This window comes from Chiloscyllium punctatum, chromosome 15 (genome assembly GCF_047496795.1).
Source record: "Chiloscyllium punctatum isolate Juve2018m chromosome 15, sChiPun1.3, whole genome shotgun sequence".
In the NCBI taxonomy this organism is placed as follows: Eukaryota; Metazoa; Chordata; class Chondrichthyes; order Orectolobiformes; family Hemiscylliidae; genus Chiloscyllium; species Chiloscyllium punctatum.
The window spans coordinates 13462862-13488646 of record NC_092753.1 but is presented as its reverse complement, the minus strand read 5'-3'; the positions used below and the strand labels follow the sequence as shown (position 1 = coordinate 13488646).

General features: G+C 51.1%; 1 protein-coding gene across 12 annotated transcripts in view; it reads right to left on the bottom strand.

Annotated features, from left to right (window-relative positions):
* phldb2b (pleckstrin homology-like domain, family B, member 2b) overlaps positions 1–25785 on the bottom strand; it is a 265080-nt gene that overhangs the window by 154433 nt on the left and 84862 nt on the right. For all 12 annotated transcript variants that reach the window (XM_072584659.1, XM_072584660.1, XM_072584664.1 and 9 more), the window contains 2 exons: positions 18622–19119; positions 526–669 (listed from right to left, as the gene is read on the bottom strand). In XM_072584659.1, coding sequence (XP_072440760.1) covers positions 526–669; positions 18622–19119 — 642 coding nt within the window. The remainder of the gene's footprint in view (positions 1–525; positions 670–18621; positions 19120–25785) is intronic.

The window sequence follows — 25785 nt, the reverse complement described above, 5'->3', positions numbered from 1 at the left end:
AGCAGCTCCAGATGTGAGTGGTACTATCTTGCAGCTAACAAAGCCAACATCAAGGCCAGCTATTCAGAGAAGCTGGGGGCCCCTAGTACAGGTAGCTGTCAAAAGTCAGAACATCCTCTCAAGACCCAAAAAACTCCCTTTTTTGCCTACCTTGAAGTCCACTTGCCAGTCCCGTAGCCTTGACATATCTCATTGTAATTGTATGTTTCCACCTACATGGCTACTATACTGCTCCCAACAACCATTGTGCTCCTGAACAATCCTTCTACAAAGCATCAATTTACCTCGAAACACTCACCCACCTTCTTGCTGTGATTCTGCACGTTCTTTCTTTACAGATAACAGTCCAACTGCCTCTTATGTGTCCTCCTTTACAGTCACAACCCCTCATCTATTTGGCAGTGGAATAATACCATCAGCAATTCCATGGGAGATATGTCTCAGACATTCCATGTAATTGAAAGACATAAGGTCCCGGTTTGTGGAATTGTGAACTTGGAAAACAGCCTTCATTATATTCAATACCTCTTGTGAGGACTCCTCCATTTGATTGTCCAGTTCTTTGATCTTCCTGTTAATTTCTTCCACGTTGTTGAGGATGCACACACAGTCTTCCTCTATTTGGATAATTCTCTCTTTCACGTTCCTCTCAGCCAATTCCTTCTCTTCCTGAAAGACAAACATCGAATTTTAAGGTTGAGCAAATGCATGAATTGGGGAATCAGCTCCAAACTGAGCAGCCACTAGTGAGCTCAGAAACATGATGGTGCCAAACAGCAGTATACTTTGTAGAGGAAAAGATAATTGCCAGGCCTGCCCTCCTGCGAACAGGCCTGCCCTCCTGCGAACAGGCCTGCCCTCCTCCGAACAGGCCTGCCCTCCTGCGAACAGGCCTGCCCTCCTGCGAACAGGCCTGCCCTCCTCCGAACAGGCCTGCCCTCCTGCGAACAGGCCTGCACTCCTCTGAACAGGCCTGCACTCCTCTGAACAGGCCTGCACTCCTCAGAACAGGCCTGCACTCCTCCGAATAGGCCTGCATTCCTACGAACAGGCCTGCAATCACCCAGAAAGGCCTCCAACTCCCTTTCCAGAATTAGGCTAATGTTATTTCTTTCTGTTTCAACCAATCACCTGACCATCTTATAAAACGGGACAGAAGTGCAAAAATGTACTTGTTAACCTAAAATCACGATTTAATTGAAACTAGAAGAACATTTTTGCTAAATGATGAGATAAACGTGACAGCAGTCTTGGGAACTTGCCATTTCCTAAAAAGTTACTCTAATGGTCAGGCTAAGATTGGAATGTACTCCAGGTCTAAGTATTTCCTCTGGCATCAAAGAAAGGCATATTTAAAACAATACTTTCCGTGCATTAACATTTTTACAACATTCATTCGCAGGATATGCCTGGGACAACATTTATTACCCATTCCTTAATGCTGTGGAAGAGGTGACGTCAGCTGCCATATTGAATGGCTGCAGTCCTCGGTGGGGTGGGTGAGACCCTGCAGCAACAGGTCAGACTGGGTACAACACACAGCCTGGGGAGTGAAATGAGTCCTCAGTGAAGGTAGGAAAAGCCTGGCTGCCAGTGGCTCCATTACTGCTGCTCCTTCCCCAGCTCAATGTACCTTCGTACACTGGGGACAGCACCTGCCTCAAAAACATCATTTTCTCTTTAAACTCCCGAGGGCTTCTGACTGAGACCCCCATCAAAAAATTGCAGGTCAATGTGGAATGGAACAGAGCTGAGCGAGCGCTGAAGTCCATGTGCTAACAAAGTACAGCTTCCCCCTGGCTGCAGGGGAACCCAATTATCACTGAGATTATACAAAATTCCAAAAGCTACAAGAGAGCCGGCAATCCCACAGGGCTGCGCGCTGCAGTTTCCTTTTATAAGTCGATATGAATGGTTACGGTTGTCAACACCGAACCATCTGTGTAATGTCGCGTTTCACCAGCCCACAGGGAAAGAGCTCCAGATGCTGTTCCCTGATGGGTGGTGTCATATTTTAGCCTGTTATAGATCCGCTACAATCCCATTCTTCCTTCCGGACCCCATATTTCTCAGAACGTGGTATCATTGCGCAGACAAATATCTCAAACAGCTCGTCAAAGGTCTATCTTTGCTTTTAACGATCAAGTGTAAACAATAGGAAGGGATGGGTGGGAAACAGCGTAGCAGTAGGGGAGCCTGGGGGTATCCGTGAACAAATTGTTGAAGGTGGCAAGGACAGGTTCAAAGCTTGGTTAATCAAGCAAACATCATGTTGTTGTGGCAGAGAGTCCAAGTATGAGGTGTTATGTTGTACTTAAACTGAAACAAAAACTGATTAGACCTCAGCGAGGGTAGTGTGTCCAATTCTCGGCCCTATATCTTTGGAAGGGTGTGAATTAGAATTAGACTCCCTACAGTGTGGGAACAGGCCCTACAGCCCAGCAAGTCCACACTGCCCCTCCAAAGAATATCCCACCCAGACCCATCCCCCTAACACTCTGCATTCCTCCCAAAAGCTTTGGGCAATTTAGCATGGCCAACTTACCTAACCTGCACATCGTTGGACTGTGGGAGGAAACCCACGCAGACACGGGGAGAAAGTGCAAACTCCACCCAGACAGTCACCCGAGGCTGGAACTGAACCGTGGTCCCTGGCGCTGTGAGGCAGCAGTGCTGACCACTGAGCTACTGTGCCAATCCAACATTGGCACTGGATTTTTCTGTCTCACAGAAAGGAGTCCCAACAATGATTCTAGGCAGGAGGAATTATGGTTATTGGTTATTGGATGAACCGGCACGACTGGGACTACTCTCCTTGGAGAAGGATAAGAGGTGGTCGGATTTCAAAATCCGGATCGGTCTGTACAGATCAGAGAGGGAGAAACCACATGCACCAGTGAAGGGATGGTGAATCAGATGACATGGGTTTAAGGTCGTTGACGAAAGAAGCAACAGCAACATGAGGAGAAAGCTATTCGTACAGCAAGGGGTTAGGGTCGGGGGTGTACTGTCTGAGAGTGTGGGGGGAGGGAGGTTCACTCGAGGGGTTAGGGTCTGGGGTGTACTGTCTGAGAGTGTGGGGGGAGGGAGGTTCACTCGAGGGGTTAGGGTCTGGGGTGTACTGTCTGAGAGTGTGGGGGGAGGGAGGTTCACTCGAGGGGTTAGGGTCTGGGGTGTACTGTCTAAGAGTGTGGGGGGAGGGAGGTTCACTCGAGGGGTTAGGGTCTGGGGTGTACTGTCTGAGAGTGTGGGGGGAGGGAGGTTCACTCGAGGGGTTAGGGTCTGGGGTGTACTGTCTGAGAGTGTGGGGGGAGGGAGGTTCACTCGAGGGGTTAGGGTCTGGGGTGTACTGTCTGAGAGTGTGGGGGGAGGGAGGTTCACTCGTGGGGTTAGGGTCTGGGGTGTACTGTCTGAGAGTGTGGGGGGAGGGAGGTTCACTCGAGGGGTTAGGGTCTGGGGTGTACTGTCTGAGAGTGTGGGGGGAGGGAGGTTCACTCGAGGGGTTAGGGTCTGGGGTGTACTGTCTGAGAGTGTGGGGGGAGGGAGGTTCACTCGAGGGGTTCGGGTCTGGGGTGTACTGTCTGAGAGTGTGGGGGGAGGGAGGTTCACTCAAGGGGTTAGGGTCTGGGGTGTACTGTCTGAGAGTGTGGGGGAGGGAGGTTCACTCGAGGGGTTAGGGTCTGGGGTGTACTGTCTGAGAGTGTGGGGGGAGGGAGGTTCACTCGAGGGGTTAGGGTCTGGGGTGTACTGTCTGAGAGTGTGGGGGAGGGAGGTTCACTCGAGGGGTTAGGGTCTGGGGTGTACTGTCTGAGAGTGTGGGGGGAGAGAGGTTCACTCGAGGGGTTAGAGTCTGGGGTGTACTGTCTGAGAGTGTGGGGGGGAGGGAGGTTCACTCGAGGGGTTAGGGTCTGGAATGTACTGTCTGAGAGTGTGGGGGGAGGCAGGTTCACTCGAGGCGTTAGGGTCTGGGGTGTACTGTCTGAGAGTGTGGGGGGAGGGAGGTTCACTCGAGGGGTTAGGGTCTGGGGTGTACTGTCTGAGAGTGTGGGGGAGGGAGGTTCACTCGAGGGGTTAGGGTCTGGGGTGTACTGTCTGAGAGTGTGGGGGGAGAGAGGTTCACTCGAGGGGTTAGGGTCTGGGGTGTACTGTCTGAGAGTGTGGGGGGGAGGGAGGTTCACTCGAGGGGTTAGGGTCTGGGGTGTACTGTCTGAGAGTGTGGGGGGAGGAAGGTTCACTCGAGGGGTTAGGGTCTGGGGTGTACTGTCTGAGAGTGTGGGGGGAGGGAGGTTCACTCGAGGGGTAAGGGTCTGGGGTGTACTGTCTGAGAGTGTGGGGGGAGGGAGGTTCACTCGAGGGGTTAGGGTCTGGGGTGTACTGTCTGAGAGTGTGGCGGAGGGAGCTTCACTCGAGGGGTTAGGGTCTGGGGTGTACTGCCTGAGAGTGTGGGGGAGGCAGGTTTACTCGAGGGGTTAGGGTCTGGGATGTACTGTCTGAGAGTGTGGGAGGAGGCAGGTTCACTCGAGGGGTTAGGGTCAGGGGTGTACTGTCTGAGAGTGTGGGGGGAGGGAGGTTCACTCGAGGGGTTAGGGTCTGGGATGTACTGTCTGAGAGTGTGGGGGAGGGAGGTTCACTCGAGGGGTTAGGGTCTGGAATGTACTGTCTGAGAGTGTGGGGGAGGGAGGTTCACTCGAGGGGTTAGGGTCTGGGATGTACTGTCTGAGAGTGTGGGGGAGGGAGGTTCACTCAAGGGGTTAGGGTCTGGGGTGTACTGTCTGAGAGTGTGGGGGGAGGGAGGTTCATTCGAGGGGTTAGGGTCTGGGGTGTACTGTCTGAGAGTGTGGGGGGAGGCAGGTTCACTCGAGGGGTTAGGGTCTGGGATGTACTGTCTGAGAGAGTGGGGGGGAGGCAGGTTGACTCGAGGGGTTAGGGTCTGGGGTGTACTGCCTGAGAGTGTGGGGGAGGCAGGTTCACTCGAGGGGTTAGGGTCTGGGGTGTACTGTCTGAGAGTGTGTGGGGAGGCAGGTTCACTCGAGGGGCTAGGGTCTGGGATGTACTGTCTGAGAGAGTGGGGGGGAGGCAGGTTGACTCGAGGGGTTAGGGTCTGGGGTGTACTGTCTGAGAGAGTGGGGGGAGGGATGTTCACTCAAGGGGTTAGGGTCTGGGATGTACTGTCTGAGAGTGTGGGGGGAGGGAGGTTCACTCGAGGGGTTAGGGTCTGGGGTGTACTGTCTGAGAGTGTGGGGGGGAGGAAGGTTCACTCGAGGGGTTAGGGTCTGGGGTGTACTGACTGTCAGAGTGGGGGGGAGGCAGGTTCACTCGAGGGGTTAGGGTCTGGGATGTACTGTCTGAGAGTGTGAGGGGGAGGGAGGTTCACTCGAGGGGTTAGGGTCTGGGATGTACTGTCTGAGAGTGTGGGGGCAGGGAGGTTCACTCGAGGGGTTAGGGTCTGGGGTGTACTGCCTGAGAGTGTGGGGGGTGGGAGGTTCACTCGAGGGGTTAGGGTCTGGGATGTACTGTCTGAGAGTGTGGGGGGAGGGAGGTTCACTCGAGGGGTTAGGGTCTGGGATGTACTGTCTGAGAGTGTGGGGGGAGGGAGGTTCACTCGAGGGGTTCGGGTTTGGGGTGTACTGTCTGAGAGTGTGGGGGGAGGGAGGTTCATTCGAGGGGTTAGGGTCTGGGGTGTACTGTCTGAGAGTGTGGGGGGAGGGAGGTTCATTCGAGGGGTTAGGGTCTGGGGTGTACTGTCTGAGAGTGTGGGGGGAGGCAGGTTCACTCGAGGGGCTAGGGTCTGGGATGTACTGTCTGAGAGAGTGGGGGGGAGGCAGGTTGACTCGAGGGGTTAGGGTCTGGGGTGTACTGTCTGAGAGAGTGGGGGGGAGGCAGGTTCACTCAAGGGGTTAGGGTCTGGGGTGTACTGCCTGAGAGTGTGGGGGAGGCAGGTTCACTCGAGGGGTTAGGGTCTGGGGTGTACTGTCTGAGAGTGTGTGGGGAGGCAGGTTCACTCGAGGGGCTAGGGTCTGGGATGTACTGTCTGAGAGAGTGGGGGGGAGGCAGGTTGACTCGAGGGGTTAGGGTCTGGGGTGTACTGTCTGAGAGAGTGGGGGGGAGGCAGGTTGACTCGAGGGGTTAGGGTCTGGGGTGTACTGTCTGAGAGTGTGAGGGGAGGGATGTTCACTCAAGGGGTTAGGGTCTGGGATGTACTGTCTGAGAGTGTGGGGGGAGGGAGGTTCACTCGAGGGGTTAGGGTCTGGGGTGTACTGTCTGAGAGTGTGGGGGGGAGGAAGGTTCACTCGAGGGGTTAGGGTCTGGGGTGTACTGTCTGAGAGTGTGGGGGGAGGGAGGTTCACTCAAGGGGTTAGGGTCTGGGATGTACTGTCTGAGAGTGTGGGGGCAGGGAGGTTCACTCGAGGGGTTAGGGTCTGGGGTGTACACCTGAGAGTGTGTGGGGTGGGAGGTTCACTCGAGGGGTTAGGGTCTGGGATGTACTGTCTGAGAGTGTGGGGGGAGGGAGGTTCACTCGAGGGGTTAGGGTCTGGGATGTACTGTCTGAGAGTGTGGGGGGAGGGAGGTTCACTCGAGGGGTTCGGGTTTGGGGTGTACTGTCTGAGAGTGTGGGGGGAGGAAGGTTCACTCGAGGGGTTAGGGTCTGGAGTGTACTGTCTGGGAGTGTGGGGGAGGGAGGTTCACTCGAGGGGTTAGGGTCTGGAGTGTACTGTCTGGGAGTGTGGGGGAGGGAGGTTCACTCGAGGGGTTAGGGTCTGGGGTGTACTGTCTGGGAGTGTGGGGGAGGAAGGTTCACTCGAGGGGTTAGGGTCTGGAGTGTACTGTCTGGGAGTGTGGGGGAGGGAGGTTCACTCGAGGGGTTAGGGTCTGGGGTGTACTTTCTGGGAGTGTGGGGGAGGGAGGTTCACTCGAGGGGTTAGGGTCTGGGGTGTACTGTCTGAGAGTGTGGGGGGGAGGGAGGTTTACTCGAGGTGTTAGGGTCTGGGGTGTACTGTCTGAGAGTGTGGGGGGAGGGAGGTTCACTCGAGGGGTAAGGGTCGGGGATGTCCTGTCTGAGAGTGTGGGGGGAGGGAGGTTCACTCGAGGGGTTAGGGTCTGGGACGTACTGTCTGAGAGTGTGGGGGGAGGGAGTTTCACTCGAGGGGTTAGGGTCTGGGATGTACTGTCTGAGAGTGGCGGGGGGAGGGAGGTTCACTCGAGGGGTTAGGGTCTGGGGTGTACTGTCTGAGAGTGTGGGGGGAGGGAGGTTCACTCGAGGGGTTAGGGTCTGGGATGTACTGTCTGAGAGTGTGGGGGGAGGGAGGTTCTCTCGAGGGGTTAGGGTCTGGGGTGTACTGTCTGAGAGTGTGGGGGGAGGGAGGTACACTCGAGGGGTTAGGGTCTGGGATGTACTGTCTGAGAGTGTGGGGGGAGGGAGGTTCACTCGAGGGGTTAGGGTCGGGGATGTACTGTCTGAGAGTGTGGGGGAGGGAGGTTCACTCGAGGGGTTAGGGTCGGGGATGTACTGTCTGAGAGTGTGGGGGGAGGGAGGTTCACTCGAGGGGTTAGGGTCTGGGATGTACTGTCTGAGAGTGTGGGGGGAGGCAGGGTCACTCGAGGGGTTAGGGTCAGGGGTGTACTGTCTGGGAGTGTGGGGGAGGAAGGTTCACTCGAGGGGTTCGGGTCTAGGATGTACTGTCTGGGAGTGTGGGGGAGGGAGGTTCACTCGAGGGGTTCGGGTCTGGGGTGTACTGTCTGAGAGTGTGGGAGGAGGGAGGTTCACTCGAGGGGGTTAGGGTCTGGGGTGTACTGTCTGGGAGTGTGGGGGGAGGGAGGTTCACTCGAGGGGTTCGGGTCTGGGGTGTACTGTCTGAGAGTGTGGGGGGAGGGAGGTTCACTCAAGGGGTTAGGGTCTGGGATGTACTGTCTGAGAGTGTGGGGGCAGGGAGGTTCACTCGAGGGGTTAGGGTCTGGGGTGTACACCTGAGAGTGTGTGGGGTGGGAGGTTATCTCGAGGGGTTAGGGTCTGGGATGTACTGTCTGAGAGTGTGGGGGGAGGGAGGTTCACTCGAGGGGTTAGGGTCTGGGATGTACTGTCTGAGAGTGTGGGGGGAGGGAGGTTCACTCGAGGGGTTAGGGTCTGGAGTGTACTGTCTGGGAGTGTGGGGGAGGGAGGTTCACTCGAGGGGTTCGGGTCTGGAGTGTACTGTCTGGGAGTGTGGGGGAGGGAGGTTCACTCGAGGGGTTAGGGTCTGGGGTGTACTGTCTGAGAGTGTGGGGGGAGGGAGGTTCACTCGAGGGGTTAGGGTCTGGGATGTACTGTCTGAGAGTGTGGGGGGAGGGAGGTTCACTCGAGGGGTTAGGGTCTGGGGTGTACTGTCTGAGAGTGTGGGGGGAGGGAGGTACACTCGAGGGGTTAGGGTCTGGGATGTACTGTCTGAGAGTGTGGGGGGAGGGAGGTTCACTCGAGGGGTTAGGGTCGGGGATGTACTGTCTGAGAGTGTGGGGGAGGGAGGTTCACTCGAGGGGTTAGGGTCGGGGATGTACTGTCTGAGAGTGTGGGGGGAGGGAGGTTCACTCGAGGGGTTAGGGTCTGGGATGTACTGTCTGAGAGTGTGGGGGGAGGCAGGGTCACTCGATGGGTTTGGGTCTAGGATGTACTGTCTGGGAGTGTGGGGGAGGGAGGTTCACTCGAGGGGTTCGGGTCTGGGGTGTACTGTCTGAGAGTGTGTGGAGAGGGAGGTTCACTCGAGGGGGTTAGGGTCTGGGGTGTACTGTCTGAGAGTGTGGGGGGAGGGAGGTTCACTCGAGGGGTTAGGGTCGGGGATGTACTGTCTGGGAGTGTGGGGGGAGGGAGGTTCACTCGAGGGGTTAGGGTCTGGGGTGTACTGTCTGAGAGTGTGTGGAGAGGGAGGTTCACTCGAGGGGGTTAGGGTCTGGGGTGTACTGTCTGAGAGTGTGGGGGGGGGAGGTTCACTCGAGGGGTTAGGGTCTGGGGTGTACTGTCTGAGAGTGTGTGGAGAGGGAGGTTCACTCGAGGGGGTTAGGGTCTGGGGTGTACTGTCTGAGAGTGTGGGGGGAGGGAGGTTCACTCGAGGGGTTAGGGTCGGGGATGTACTGTCTGAGAGTGTGGGGGGGAGGGAGGTTCACTCGAGGGGTCAGGGTCTGGGATGTACTGTCTGAGATTGTGGGGGGAGGGAGGTTCACTCGAGGGGTTAGGGTCTGGGATGTACTGTCTGAGAGTGTGGGGGGAGGGAGGTTCACTCGAGGGGTTAGGGTCGGGGATGTCCTGTCTGAGAGTGTGGGGGGAGGGAGGTTCACTCGAGGGGTTAGGGTCTGGGGTGTACTGTCTGAGAGTGTGGGGGGGAGGGAGGTTCACTCGAGAGGTTAGGGTCTGGGGTGTACTGTCTGAGAGTGTGGGGGGAGGGAGGTTCACTCGAGGGGTTAGGGTCGGGGATGTACTGTCTGAGAGTGTGGGGGGAGGGAGGTTCACTCGAGGGGTTAGGGTCTGGGATGTACTGTCTGAGAGTGTGGGGGGAGGGAGGTTCACTCGAGGGGTTAGGGTCTGGGGTGTACTGTCTGAGAGTGTGGGGGAGGGAGGTTCATTCGAGGGGTTAGGGTCTGGGATGTACTGTCTGAGAGTGTGGGGGGAGGGAGGTTCACTCGTGGGGTTAGAGTCGGGGATGTACTGTCTCAGAGTGTGGGGGGAGGGAGGTTCACTCGAGGGGTTAGGGTCTGGGATGTACTGTCTGAGAGTGTGGGGGGAGGGAGGTTCACTCGAGGGGTTAGGGTCTGGGGTGTACTGTCTGAGAGTGTGGGGGAGGGAGGTTCACTGGAGGGGTTAGGGTCTGGGATGTACTGTCTGAGAGTGTGGGGGGAGGGAGGTTCACTCGAGGGGTTAGGGTCGGGGATGTACTGTCTGAGAGTGTGGGGGGAGGGAGGTTCACTCGAGGGGTTAGGGTCGGGGATGTACTGTCTGAGAGTGTGGGGGGAGGGAGGTTCACTCGAGGGGTTAGGGTCGGGGATGTACTGTCTGAGAGTGTGGGGGGAGGGAGGTTCACTTGAATGGAGCAAGAGAATTGATGTTTCAGGCAGAAGCCCATTCCTGATGAAGGGCTGATGCCTGAAATGTCAACTCTCCTGCTCCTCGGACGCTGCCTGCCCGGCTGTGCTTTTCCAGCGCCACTCCGATCTCCAGCATCTGCAGTCCTCATTTTCTCCTAGGAGTTGTGAGGTCATGTTACGGCTGTACAGGACATTGGGTAGGCCACTGTTGGAATATTGCGTGTAATTCTGGTCTCCCTCTTATCGGAAAGATGTTGTGAAACTTGGAAAGGTTCAGAAAAGATTTACAAGGATGTTGCCAGGGTTGGAGGATCTGAGCTACAGGGTGAGGCTGAACAGGCTGGGGCTGTTTTCCCTGGAGCATCGGAGGCTGAGGGGTGACCTTATAGAGGTTTACAAAATCATGAGGGGCATGGATAGGATAAATAGACAAGGTCTTTTCCCTGGGGTGGGGGAGTCCAGAACTGGAGGGCATAGGTTGAGGGTGAGAGGGGAAAAATTTTAAAGGGACCTAACGGACAATTTGTTCACACAAGGAGTGGTGCATGTTTGGAATGAGCTACTGGAGGAGATGGTGGAGACTGGGACAATTACAACATTTAAAAGGCATCAAGATGGGTACATGAATAGGGAGGGATATGGGCCAAGTGCTGGCAAATGGGACTAGATTAGGTTAGGATATCTAGATGGCATGGATGAGTTGGTCTGTTTCCGTGCTGTACATCTTTATGACTCTATTACACGATGGTTAGGGTCTGGAATGTACTGTCTGAGAGTGTGGTGGAGGCAGGTTCAACCCCAGCTTTCAAAAGGGAATGTGATCACAATCTGAAATGGAAACACGTGCAGGGTTCTGGGGGGAAAGGGGTGGGTATATCGTGACAGGCTGTATGTTCTCTCCAGGCTGTGCTGTAACCATTCTCTGACCTCAATCCAGAAAGGTGCCTCTGTCACCTTTCACCTCCAGCATGGATTCCTGTCAGGTAACTCCTGAGTCTCCCAAACTCACCAGTCAGACATTTTTACACAGTGTTGTGCAGGCCCAGAACCGCATCATAGAATTACTTAGTACAGGAAGTGGTCATGCTATCCACTGAACATCTGCTGGCTCTCAGGAGGACCTAACCAATTAGCCTCACACACCAGCTCTTCCTCAATAACACTACTTTCTCCTCCATTCAAAGTTCTCAAATTCTCTTGCAAAACTGCTTTCATCCTCACTCTCTGTACGACCCTCTGATACCTCACCCTCGTCATCAGGGCAAACAGTTTAGCAGGATGTGCCTGGCACTGGCTAGGCCAGCATTTATTGCCCATTCCTTCGTGCTGCGGAAAAGGTGGCATGAACTGCCATACTGAGTGGCAGTGGGTGGGTGAAACCCTGCAGTGACACGTCAGTCGTGGCTCAGTTGGCAGCATCTGACCTTGGGGTACAGTGTCCAACCCGAAGCGTAAAATGAATCCTCAGTGAAAATAGGAAAAGCCAGTAAATATTATGGATATTATGCCTTTCTTTGATGCCATAGGAAAATTAGAATGCTGCATTAAAATCCCTCAGCATTGTTTAAACCTTTACCCTATCTCCTCTTAATTGCAACATTATCCTTATTAACCTTCTCTGCACCAAGAATAATCTTGCACTCTCCACGTTTATATCAGGTGGGAAAGAAGATTCATGCACTTTGACAGGTCTGCAGATGGCTAACGGCTAAAGGTTCTGAGAGCAAACAGTCAAAAGCCCTGAGGATGTCTTGCAGTAAAAATGAAAGTGAACTTAGTGAGTTTTGGGACAACACATCCATCCTCAGACAAGCCAAACAGAGACACGCATGAGAATTCCTAGAAGCATGGCATTCCAACCGGAACTCTATCAACAAACACATTGACCTGGATCCCATTTACAAGAAATGAGAAAAAGAACAGGAAATGACATCACCATAGGAAATTATGTCACCACAGCAAATGACATCACCAACCCAAGGAAACTCAAACATATAGATAGAAAGCGGGCTACACCACCGGTGCTTCATTCAGAGGCTCACTGAAGATGTTACCTAGTATGGTGATGAAACATCTAAAAATGAACCTTCCAGCTCAGCGAGCAAACCTACATCCTGCTGTGAACTTGTGAGTTTGCTGTCAACTGGGTGCAGATGCCCCCAGGTCTAGCCCAGGAGATAGAGATATATGCTGAATGCCAACATGACTGGCGACCATTACCAGGCCTATTCTCCCCTCAAGCGAAGGTGGGCCTAAGGTGAATACATTGAGATAAGTCTGCTCCTTTAACAAGGTTATGCAGTCCTTGACTATTTTAAAGGAAGGTCATAAATGACACAGACGCCAAAAGATCTGGGGAGTGAAGTATTTTAGGGCCAGTTTGATTATAGCTAACACATACTGCCTCAGAAAACACTTGTATAATGAAAGGGGAGCGGCCAGTTGGTTTGGTTTGAAGGTAATATGGAAAAAGCTGACCCTCTCTCTCTCTGTCTGACTTTTCTCCTGTCAGATCCTGTGTTTGATTTTACCTTTTGTGCTAAGGGGTGTTTATGGGGGCTGTTGCAAGTATTGGGGACAGCATTACTAAATTGGGATAACCTGTTGGGTTTTCAGATCGGTTAAGTTATTCCATAATCTGTCCTCTTCTGTCCTCTAACAGATGAAAGGCTTAACAGACAATCATTTTTTCAATGTATAATTTCAGTTGCATCACACTGTAAATTTTTGCTATAAATTCTGTGTGTTAGGATTGAGCCCTCCACTATCACCCGATGAAGGAGTGTCGCTCCGAAAGCTAGTGCGCTTGCAATTAAACCTGTTGGATTATAACCTGGTGTTGTGTGATTTTTAACTTTGTACACCCCAGTCCAACACCGGCATCTCCAAATAATGACCTGTCCTCTTTTGTTTGTGTATCACTCAGTAATCTTGTAAATAAATTCTGTTTTGTTTAAAACTAAGTGGTTTGACTAGCTGATTCTCTCCTGCAATATCCACTTTACACCTGCATAAAACAACTAGCAAAGTTGTCTGGGTCTGGGCTCCCTTCTTGGCCCGGCCTGGTCCATAACAACATGCTTGGAACTGCCCACATTTGCCAGCCTTGATTATGTGCTCTGCCACTTGGGAGTGGTGATTTTTGAGCGTAAAGTTTGGAAGGCAATTGACTGTGCCAGGTTTAAGCGTTTGGACGAACTGTGTGCTGGTATTAAAGAGTCTAGGTGGAAGTAGGCCCCTCTATCGTAAACAGAAGATTGGTCTCAGTTTAGTTTAACCTTCGTTCTCAAACACAGTCAGAGAGATGCCCCCAGGTCAGAGGTGTCTCATTCCAGATGAGCTGAGGCAGCTCCAGAACCTTCTGTGGCAAAGGAGGGAACCCTTTTCTCCACAGGGGAGTATTATCAAACCTGGAAGAAAACCCTTTGCAACAGGCAGATCTCAACTGGGGTCAACCTCCAAGACGTGGTGTGGGACAGGAGCGTTGCACAGAGCAAAAGGCACCCTGCAGTGGGAAGATGAAACGGCTACAGATGCAACACAGGAAATAACGCCATTTGAAAATGCAGAGTATGTATACCAAACTGCAACGGAGGATTTACCTAGCGGGTGGTAACATTGCAACTTACTCCAGATAAAGTTAAAAATCACACAACACCAGGTTATAGTCCAACAGGTTTAATTGGAAGCACTAGCTTTCGGAGCGCTGCTCCTTCATCAGGTGGTAGTACCCCAGATAAGTACAACTGGTGCTGGAAGATAATTCCTGTGCAATCATTAGTGACTATGAGAGACAGAGAGAGAGAGAGAGAGACATCTTTTGCCTTTTTTTAAACCGGGGTGTCACATTAGTGATTTTCCAGTCCTCTGGGACCCTCCCTGATTCCAGTGATTCCTGAAAGATCACAATTAACTTGTCTCTTCAGCTATCTCCCTGAGAACTCTGGGGTGTGTTCCAACAGGTCCAGGTGATTTATCCCCCTGCAGACCGTTCAGTTTTTCTAGAAACTTCTTCTTGGTGATGATCACCATACTCAGCTCTGCCCCCTCACTCTCCACCACAAGCTGCTCCAAAAAGCCATCTTGTAGACATTTCACAAATTCCTTTTCTTGCAATCCACTACCAACCTGATTTTCCCAGTCCGCCTACATTTTGAAATCCCCCATGATCACTGTAACTTTGCCTTTCCTACACAGCTTTTCTACCTCCTGGTGTATTTTGTGTCCCAGCTCCTGACAACTGTTTGGAGGTCTCTAGATAACTCCAACTCTGGTTTTTCTACCTTTGTGATTCCTCAACTCTGTACACAGTGATTCTACACCATCTGACCCTATTTCATTTCTCATTATTGATTTAATTTCATTTCTTACTCATGAAGCAACCTCACCGCCTCTGCCCACCTGCCTATCTTTACGTTAACTACGCAGCCTGGGGGTGTGTTCAAGCCTACCCCCATCCCCATCTTTCCCCAAGGACACCCAACCTTCTCCAATATCTTTGATATCCCATTCTCTTCCCTTCCCGCTTACTGGAACGGCCACTGGCTGTTCTCACCTGACAGCTGGCACACTTCATTGGCATTTGTGCCAGTGGTTTCTTTTCAATGCTGAGCAACTGTGCGTAACAAATTCCCCAAATCGGGGTAATCCCTATGTTACTCCTGAAACAACAGCTGTATTTCATCTGGAGCTGGAAAACACAGATTACATCAGGAACAACATCAGTTCCTTTTTGAAGTCTGGGAGCAGGATAATTCTGATTGACCGCATAAGAAAGCAACACAAACACCAGGTCAGCTTCATTGTTACAAACTGATTCTCTCAGATTTGTCAGCTTCCAAACTGTACAATGATTCTCTGACACAAATCTCGTGGCAAGCTTGCTTCAAAAGATCATAGAGTCATAGAGTCAGAGAGATGTACAGCATGGAAACAGACCCTTCGGTCCAACCCTTCCATGCCGACCAGATATCCCAATCCAATCTAGTCCCACCTGCCAGCACCCGGCCCATATCCCTCCAAACCCTTCCTATTCATATACCCATCCAGATGCCTTTTAAATGCTGTAATTGTACCAGCCTCCACCACACCCTCTGGCAGCTCATTCCATACACGTACCACCCTCTGCGTGAAAAAGTTGCCCCTTAGGTCTCTTTGATATCTTTCCCCTCTCACCCTAAACCTATGCCCTCTAATTCTGGATTCCCCCACCCCAGGGAAAAGACTTTGTCTATCTATCCCATCCATGCCCCTCATGATTTTATAAACCTCTATAAAGTCACCCCTCGGCCTCCAACACTCCAGGGAAAACAGCCCCAGCCTGTTCAGCCTCTCCCTATAGTTCAAATCCTCCAACCCTGGCAACATTCTTTTCTGAACACTTTTAAATTTCACAACATCTTTCCGATAGGAAGGAGACCAGAATTGCATGCAATATTCCAACAACGGCCTAACCAATGTCCTGTACAGCTGCAACATGACCTACCAACCCCTGTACTCAATACTCTGACCGATAAAGGTCATGGGGTCTGTAACTGCAATCAGTAACAACTTACTCAAGGAACATAAACTCATTCTGTTCTGCATCTTTGATCCACCTGTCTCCCACATTCATTAATTCAGGTGTAACAATTTAAGTTAAACATGGGAAACTGAGTAAAAATGTGTGGTGCTGGAAAAGCATGGCCAGTCAGGCAACATCCGAGAAGCAGGACAGTTGACTACTTGAGCATAAGCACTTCATCAGGAATTGGTGGTGGGAGTGGGGGGGGGGGGGGGGGGGGGGGGGGTGGGGGGGGTGGGGGGGGGGGGGAGGAAGGAGCACCAAATGGCCTGGAAGGTAAATGGGAGAGGGGTGGGGCTGGAGGAAAGGTAGCTGGGAATACGATAGGTGGATGAAGGCGGGGGTGATTGTGACAGGTCCGAGTGGAGGGGATAGGTAAGAAGGAAGAGGAACAGGGAGGACAGCTCAAGAGGGCGTTACCGAGTTGGAAGGTTGGATCTGAGGTAAGGTGGGGTGAGGGGAGATCAGGAAATTGGTGAAATCGACATTGACACCATGCGGTTGGAGGGTCCCGAGGCAGAAGATGAGGTGTTCTTCCTCCAGGCATCGGGTGGCTCGGACTTGCCTGATCTTGATGGAGTGGGGGGGAGGGGGTTGAAGCGTTTGGCCACAGGGTGGTGGAGTTGATTGGTGCAGGTGTCCCGGAGATGTTCTCTGAAACGTTCCTCAAGTTGGCGTCCTGTCTCCCTAATGTACAGAAGGCCACAACGGACACGGTATTTGGAGGCGCAGGAAAATCTCTGCCGGACGTGGAAGGGACCTTGGGACCCTTGGATAGAGGTGAGGGGGGAGGTGTGGACACAGGTTTTACAGCTCTTACAGTGGCAACTACTTCAAATCCACTAACTCCCACAGCTACCTGGACTAAATCGCCTCCCACCCACCCCCGTAAAAAACTTACTCCCGATTCCTCCGCCTCTCCCGCATCTACTCCCTGGAGGACAAATTCCACTCCAGAACATCCCAGACGGCCTCCTACTTCAAGGATTTTAAATTTCCCCTCCCACCTGGTCATCAATGCCCTCCAGCACTTCTGCTCCACTTCCCGCACCTCGAACCCCACCTCTCCACATGCTGTAAGGACAGAACCCCCCCACCCCTCCGGTCCCCACCTTCAACCCCACCAACCTCCAGATACATTACATCATCCTCCACCATTTCCGCCACCTACAGTTAGACCCCACCACCTATCTGCGTTCCCCACCCCCTCCCCACGTTCTGCAGAGGCCATTCCCTCTACGAGTCCCTCGTTAGATCCACGCCCCTCACCAGCCTAACCTCCACTCCCAGCACATTCCCTTGCCACCGCAAGAGGTGTAAAGCCTGCGCCCACACCTCCCCCCAAAGGATCCTCCCACAGAGATTTCCCTGCACCTCTAACCACCTCAACACAAGGAGCAGTTGAGGACTTTGGCTTTCTTCTGCTGTATTTTAGAAGGATGAGGGGAGGATCTCATTGAAAGTTAGAGAATACTGGAGAGAGCAAACATGGAGGAGATGCCTTCACGAGTAGGAGAGACTAGGCACACCCTCAGAATGAAGGGACAGCCCTTTAAAATTGTGATGAGGAGTAATTTCTTCAGCCAAAGTTTGGTGAATCTGTGGAAATCATTGCTGCAGAGGGCTGTGGAGGCCATGGCATTGTGTTTAAAACCGAGATAGATAGGTTGTTGATTAGTAAGAGGATCAAGTGTTATGAGGAGAAGGCAGGGAAATGGAATTGAGAAACGCATCAGCCATGATTGAACGGCAGTGCAGACATGTGGGACAAATGGCCGAACTCTGCTCCAATATGTTATGGTCTCATCAAAACTCCAGCCCCTCACTCAGGCTGACGCTCTAATGTCAAAATAAAGGCGTACAGCACTGTCACAGGAACCACTTCTCAGTGGTGACATTAAACTATGGTCTTGTCTGCTCTCTCAGGAGGACAGGTAGTTACCCTGGATGGTGTGAAGTTTTCCTGGTGTTCCACGCCAATGTCTGAGCTGTCATTGTCAACGCCTGGCACTGTAACTCTGAACATCACCTGGTGCAAACCACCTCAGCCAAGCCCACTGTCGCATAACTTGTTTTTGCATTTCCCTCTTCGGCAGGACAACTAGATCTGAATTTGTTGTTCCTGCTCGGAAGACTGAATATTCAGAGCCGCTGAAATCAGATGTTTATGGAGTAACAGTCTTGGCTTATTCTAGTTAACAGTCACCTCTTGTACAGTGTGCCTCCTCCTGTGCTGTACATATCTACTGTTCATTGGGATCGGAAGAGTGCTGCCAATTCACACCATTCCAATTTGGAACAACAGCTATCAATGCACCACTGCTTGATCGCCCAGTATTTCACACTCTGCTGTCACTTAACACCAATCAGATGAAACGTGTATCAGGCCAAATACGTGCTAAGTGACAGCTAGAACTGTGAACAGCTGAACAGAACACTGCCTTAGAGGCTGAGCAGAGAAAACAGATACGAAACGGCCTAAAACACACAAACTTCCAAAACTAAACACACAAATTGTTGCTGGAAAAAAAAAGACGTGTTGAACTCATCTTCTTGCATCCATCAGGACTAAAGTTACAAGAATACTAAATCCCAAAAACAGGGCGCCAATTGCCTGGCAAGTGGACTCTCATTGGTCGAGATGTTGCCATGGAGAACGCACCAGGGATCAGTGAACTTTTGCTTAAATTCAAACGAGGCAAGTCAAGATTTCAATTGGTGTTGCGCAGTGATACAAAGCAAATAGTGGGTAATCATAAGCCATTCCACACCCTATGCTTTTCCTTGTGCCAGTTAATTTGGCAGGTGGTAACTGAGATGCCCATTTCCCGCTGCCCATACCACAGAGGTCTAGCTTCATCTCCTCCTCCACCCACCCCCCTTGCGTTTGAGAGGACCCCCAGACCTCCAGCAATGGCTGTGGTCAGGCCCGATGCTTCACTCTGGGGACCTGCTGCAAATCCGCCACCAGGAAAATGCCCAGCCTCAGGCAGGATAGAAACAAAACTCACCGCGTTGTAGATGTCATTACAGACCCCTGCCTCCACAACGTCAGCAAACGGACCCGTCCTGTCTGGAGCGTCCCTCATCAGCTGGCGAGGTGTCCTGGGAGAGCAAGAGGAGGATGGGGAGTCAGCGGAGTGCCTCAGAGAACGCTCGGCCGGACTGGAAGACAGCAGTTGGAAAGACCTCCCGGAACGGGGACGGTTTAACTCGGCATAGCCATCCACTTCTGGGGCACCCGGCTGTCTGGCTGACCTTCGGTCAGGTGGGCTGAAATCAAAGGCGGAGGACGAGCCGTGATAGGGTCTTGCAAAAGCCCTCGCCTCTGCCTCATTGCACTCACTGGGCTCCAGTTGCGGGGAGTGCACTCTGCTTGGCGACAGGGCCAGTTTCTGGAGCTCCTCGCCAATCTTCTCGATGTTGCTCACCACTGCCCCTGCTGTGCTCTCATCTGCCTTGTTGTATTCCGAGCAGAGGTTCAGAATTGTCTCCAGCCGCTGTTGTTCCTGCAAGAACACAAGGCCACCCACAGTTAGGGAATCAGTCAAGCAGCGGAATAAGCATTTGGACCAGGAACCAATCATTAACCTCCACTGTTCCTTTCAACTAGATCATGGTAGCACCTCAACTCCACTGGTCAGCCTTACACCTGGATGTACTTACCTGGCAAAAAGCTACAGTTAGGCTGTTAGACTCGCACGTCAAAAGGTCACATCTTCAAATCTCTTACAATTGGATCACACAATTTTGGGCGGCACGGTGGCACAGTGGTTAGCACTGCTGCCTCACAGCACCAGAGACCCGGGTTCAATTCCTGCCTCAGGCGACTGACTGTGTGGAGTTTGCACGTTCTCCCCGTGTCTGCGTGGGTTTCCTCCGGGTGCTCCGGTTTCCTCCCACAGTCCAAAAATATGCAGGTCAGGTGAATTGGCCATGCTAAATTGTCCGTAGTGTTAGGTAAGGGGTAGACGTAGGGGTCTGGGTGGGTTGCGCTTCGGCGGGGCAGTGTGGACTTGTTGGGCCGAAGGGCCTGTTTCCACACTGTAAGTAATCTAATCTAATCACATTCGAGTTGGTAAACTGCAACTAGTGGAATGGCCAGGTATTCATGACAGGCCTCAAATATTTACATTAGATTCCCTACAGTGTGGAAACAGGCCCTTCGGCCCAACAAAGTCAACACCGACCCTCCAAAGAGTAACCCACCCAGACCCATTTCCCTCTGACTAATGCTCCTAACACTATGGGGCAATTTAGCATGGCCAATTCACCTGACCTGCACAGCTTTGGACTGTGGGAGGAAACCCACGCAGACACTGGGAGAATGTGCAAACTCCACACTGACAGTCGCCTGAGGCTGGAATCGAACCTGGGACTCTGGTGCTGAGAGGCAGCAGTGCTAAGCACTGAGCCACTGTGCCGCCCTGTCATTTACAATGACGTGGATAAAGAAACTATGATATACTGTAACCAAATTTACTGATGATACATCGTTAGGGGAAAAAAAAGTTGTGACGTGGACACAGGTTATGGGTAGGTGAAATGAGTGGGCAAATAACTGGCAGATGCAGTTTAACACAGTAAGATATGACGCTGGCCTTATCAGCAGCAAGAATAGAAAAGGGGAATATTATTGAAATGGAAAGAGACTGCAGACTGCTGCAGGACAGAGGGATCTGGGTATCCTGGTACATAAACCATGAAAGGTTATTCAGCAGCTAACATCTGGGGGGGAACAATGGCCTCAATGGATTTGAATCCAGCAAATGGTGGAATTTGAATTCAATTTTTAAAATCTGGAACTCACGGGTCTAATGATGACTATGACACCACTGTCAATTGCGAGAAAAATCCATCTAGTTCACAAAAGTCCTTCAGGGAAGGAAACTGCTGTCCTGACCTGGTCTAGCCTAGATGTTATTCCAGACCCAGACCGATGTAATTGCCCTTTGCCCAGTTAGGGATGGGCGATAGATGCTAGCTTAGCATAAATTCTTTTAAAAAGTTGCAGCAAGTCATTGGGGATGCCAGCCTTTATTCTAAGATGGTTATGGAATTTAATAGCAGGGAATTCCTTCAATAACTACTTGGGATTGTGATGAGATCATACCAGGATTACTGCTTACATGTTTGGTCTCCTCATTAAAGGAAAGATACTCAGGCATCAGAGGTAGTTCAGGGAAGACTCAATAAGCTGACTCCAGGGATGAAGAGATTCGATGAAAAGTTGAGCAGGTGGGACTGATTCTTCTAAACTCCAGTGACCGTGAGAGGTGATCTTTTCAAAAGATCTAAAATCTGAGGGAACTCAACAGGGTGGCTGCTGAGAGGATGTGACTTTTCTTGGAGAATCCAGAACTTGACACCAGTTTAAAAACTGGCGCTCTCCCATTTAAGACAGAGTTAAGGAGGACCTTCTGTCAGATGGTAGTCTTTGGAATTCTCTGCACTCGACAGTCAAACAGGCAAGGCCATTGAATACATTTATGGCTGAGTTTGACAAAGTTTTGATCCACCAGGAAATCAAGAGAATGGGGGAAAGTGGAAAGGAACTGGAATTTGGGGACGCAATTGGATTAGGCCTGACTTTATTGGATTGTCGATAAGGAGCTGAATAGCCTACACTTGCTACTATTTCTCATGCCTTATCCATTGGGAGGGGAAAATGCCAGCAGTGGGCAGCCTTGGCATCACCAGTCTGTCACCTCCCCTTCCTAAGCCTCCGACACCTCCCAATAATAAATGGGGAGGGTCATCAAGAGAGGTTGAGGGTGGGGAATGGTCACCAGGTCTTTTGCTGCAAACCCAGCACTGGTGTTTGAGGGAAAGCAGGGTCCTCGACACCATCTGAGGCTCACCAAACAGCTATCGTGAATAATTGGTGTTCAAACACGTTTATCCGATTGCGGCAACGCTGAAAACCCAGGAAGCAAGAGGTGAATTATGTTCTTATGTCTCACAAGGAACCCTGAAATGGACTTGTAAAAACAAGTACATTATGGGAAACATTTACCAACACGTTGGCTAGTCACCAGGTCGCACCCCAGTCTGGGGGCCATGTTGTAGAAAGCACTGACAAGGCTTTTGCCAAGAGGACACTGAGGAGATCTGTCAGGATGGCACCAAGGTTAACACATTTCACAAAGAAGCTGGAAAAAGGGTAGCTCTCCTTGGGTCATGGAGGGTGAAGGAAAGATTTTTAAGAGTTATTCAAACTTATGAACCATACTGGCACTGGAGTGTGTCCAGCGGAGATTCACACAGATGATCCCTGGAATTGTAGGCTGAAGATACGATGAACGGCTGAGGATCCTGGGATTTTATTCATTAGAGTTTAGAAGGTTGAGGGAGATCTCATAGAAACTTACAAGACAATGCATGGCTTAGAAAGGGTGGATGCTGGGAAGTTGTTTCCGTTAGGCCCGAAGACTAGGACCTGTGAGCACAGCCTTAGAATTAGAGGGGGGCCAATTTAAGACAGAAACGAGGAGCCATTTCTTCAGCCAGAGAGTGGTGGGCCTGTGGAATTCGTTGCTGCAGAGTGTAGTGGAGGCCGGGATGTTAAATGTCTTCAAGGCAGAGATTGATAAATTCTTGATCTCGCAAGGAATTAAGAGATACGGGGAGAGTGCGGGTAAGTGGAGTTGAAATGCCCATCAGCCATGATTACATGGCAGAGTGGACTCAATGGGCCAAATGGCCTTACTTCCACCGTATGTCTTATGGTCTTATAATTTCTGCTGGCATGGCTGCATTTTGTGGTAGCAGTACCCAGATGATCAGCATACACTTCCAAGATTCATATTCAATATAAATAATGATACCAATAGGTATATTTCTAAGGGCTAAAGGGATCAAAGGATATGGAGAGAAAGCAGGAACTGGTCACTTGAGCTTGATGATCATCCATGATCATGCTAATTAGCTGAGCAGGCTCAGAGAGGTGTATGGATGCTTCTATCCCTCGAGAAACAAAGAGTGGTTGAGCTGCCTTCTTGAATCACTGCAATTCTTCAGGGCAGCCCCCGAACAACTATCTTACAAACTAGGCCTGTAGACAGGGCTGAAACGAAATGTGGGAGGGGGTCCAGAGATTTACAAGAACGATCCAGCGAATGAAGGGCTTGTCGGATGAGGAGGACTCTGAGTCTGTATTCCAAAGAGTACAGAAGGATTGGGGGAAATCTCACTGAAACTTACAGAATACCGAGAGACCTGTATCGGGCGGATGTGAAGAGTTTTCAACAAGAAGGGAAGAGGGCACAACCTCAAAGTGAAGGTTAGACCCTTTAGAAGTTAGACAAGGAGACACTGCCTCAGCCAGGCAGTGATGAATCTGTGGAACACAGCCTTCTGTGGGGAAAGATGGGTTCTTGGTTAGTAGGTCAATCCAAGGTTATGGAGAGAGAGCAGGAGAATGGGGTTGAGAACATATCAGCCATGATTGAATCGCAGAGCAGATTCGATGGGCTCAGTGGTTTAATTCTGCTCCTTTAGTTTGTGGTTTTATTGATCAGGAAGTTCCAATGTTTTGAGCAAACACTTCAAAGGAATGGCAATTATAATTCCAGATCAGGACGCTGTATGACTACAGAGGAACCTCGATTATCTGGAATTTGATTATCCAAATTTCAAATTATCCAAACAAGAGCGCCAGGTCCTGATGCTCGACTAAACCATGTTATCGGGCATTCGATCGCCCCAATGACATACTCCCCACTCGTGTCCTTCGGATAATCAAGGTCCATCTGTGTATCTAACTCCTTGAAAACATCGGATGCTTTGGCCTTAACCACTTTGTACGGTGGCAAATTCCACCCACTCAACACCTTCTGGATGAAAACATTTCTCCTCAGCTGTTTTCCCTGGAGCGTTGGAGGCCGAGGGGTGACCTTATAGGGGTTTACAAAAGTATGAGGGGCATGGATAGGGTAAATAGGCAAAGTCTTTTCCCTGGGGTGGGGGGGGGTCCAGAACTAGAGGGCATAGGTTTAGGGTGAGAGGGGAAAGATATAAAAGAGACCTAAGGGGCCACATTTTCACACAGAGAGTGGGTACGTGTATGGGAATGAGCTGCCAGAGGAAGTGGTGGAGGCTGGCACAATTGCAACATTTAAGAGGCATTTGGATGGGTATATGAATAGGAAGGGTTTGGAGGAATATGGGCCAGGTGCTGGCAGGTGGGACTAGATTGGGTTGGGATATCTGGTCAGCATGGATGGGTTGGACTGAAGGGTCTGTTTCCGAGCTGTACATTTCTGTGACTCTGAGTCCTGAAAGGCCTTCCCCGTATCCTTCAATAGTGACCCTCAGTCAACCAGAGTAACCTTTCCTGAACTTAAGCCTATCTGGACCTGTTAGAAATTTATAAGTACTTGATGTGCAATTAATGCTGAACAGCCAGTGATGCTCACATCTGTAAATGAATCAGTAAGGAAAATGAAGCACGCAAATCTATTTAACAGGCATTAAGGCCTCAGTGAAAAACCTCACAGCTGGTGCTTCGCAAATTGCTGTCAACAGCTTGTTCGACTCACCTCACATGATGACAATGGACCTTCCAGGGGATTAAACCTCATCTTGACCGTTTCCCCTCTTGAGTTAATTAAAATACTGATCAGCAGGTAGGCCTCAGCACCTTCCTTCTCACCCAGATTTCCAATCTTTTCTTCAGCAAACTAGCAGCAAGCATAAAAATGCATCGATCTCAACCCTTCCTCTGGTAACCAACGGTGCGGACCAAGCTGATATTCTCACCCGACATCATCACATCCGCTCTGACTTTTCTAAATCAACGTACAGTAAAAACTCGTGTGGTTAAACAGAGCCTGGAACAACTGGGCAAGTGTAACACTATATCCAAACAGACTGGCCTTGGGATCCAATGTCGGTGGTGGGAGTGTGTGGGGGGTGGGAGGTTTATGTGTAAATATAGGAGCTCAGTGAGTGTGAGCTTCCGTTCAGCCAAATTTCAAACCTGATCCGCCAGGAGTTTCAGGCATTCAGGCTATGTCCAGGGGCCCTTCTCTTTTTGTTTCAGGGCCTCCACCCTGGTCCAGCATTATCACTCCTGGTTGCTAGGTCATTTGCTTTCCAGTCACTGGGGCGGTGCAGCCGTGAGGCGTCCCCTTTTCACAGCAGTGATCCTGCAGACCCGCTCAGATCAGTGAGCTGCAGGCAGCAGCTGGGTGGAAGCCCGTGCACAGCACAAATGATTTGGGTCTGTGTCACTCCATCAGAAGCTGGACACCGCGGTGCCAGTGCTGTGGAGAATTCCCGTACACCACATCCCTTTTCTAGGGTGCACACGCATTTGGCAGGAGATGTAGGAACAACCTCCTTCGGATACAAACATCAATTGCAGGAGAAACGCAGAGTCTGGCACCATCGGTGGAGGGAGGGGATGCTGTCAGCCCTCGTGCCTCTTGTCAGCATTTTCTGTTATTATTTCCCAAGTATTTTGTGTTTCCAGCTACCCTGCAATTCCAGTAATGCTGCTTCCCTCCGTTCCACAGGGGGATTGACATTGGAAGATTGACCCTGACCTATCACACTCCCTCCTGGTTCAATGGCTCCACTGTAACCGCTCCACCAACATTTTGCCTCAACTCGGCTGTGATCAGGGCTATATGATAATTACTTTACACCACATATTCAAGTGGTAGGTTTATATGACAACAACCGATATTTATTTACAACATATATTAGTGGCTTGGATTAGGGAAGTGAATGCATTATTGAGAAGTTTACAGATGACAAAATAGGGGGAAGTGACAAAGCTGACATCTCTCCCCACAGATACAGAGTTTCTCAAGTATTGCCTGATTCGACAGACGGTCAGCATCTGCAGCATTTTGCTTTCATCCAGTTAGGACAGAGATAAGGAGGAATTCCGTCTCTCACAGGGTGGTGAACCTGTGGCATTTGTTACTGGGGAGGGCTGTCGAGGCTGAGTTGTTAGGAATATTCAAGGCTAAAATGGACATTTATAGTCAGTAAGGGAACCAAGGATTATGGGGAAGATGCAGGAAAGTGGAGGCGAGAATGATCAGATCAGCCATGGTTTCACAGAATGGTGAGCAGACTCAGATGGGATAAATGAGCTACTGCTGAAACATCTTAAGGTGCCACGTGTTTCGGCACCATTCACAGGATAAAATATCCCGTAAGAG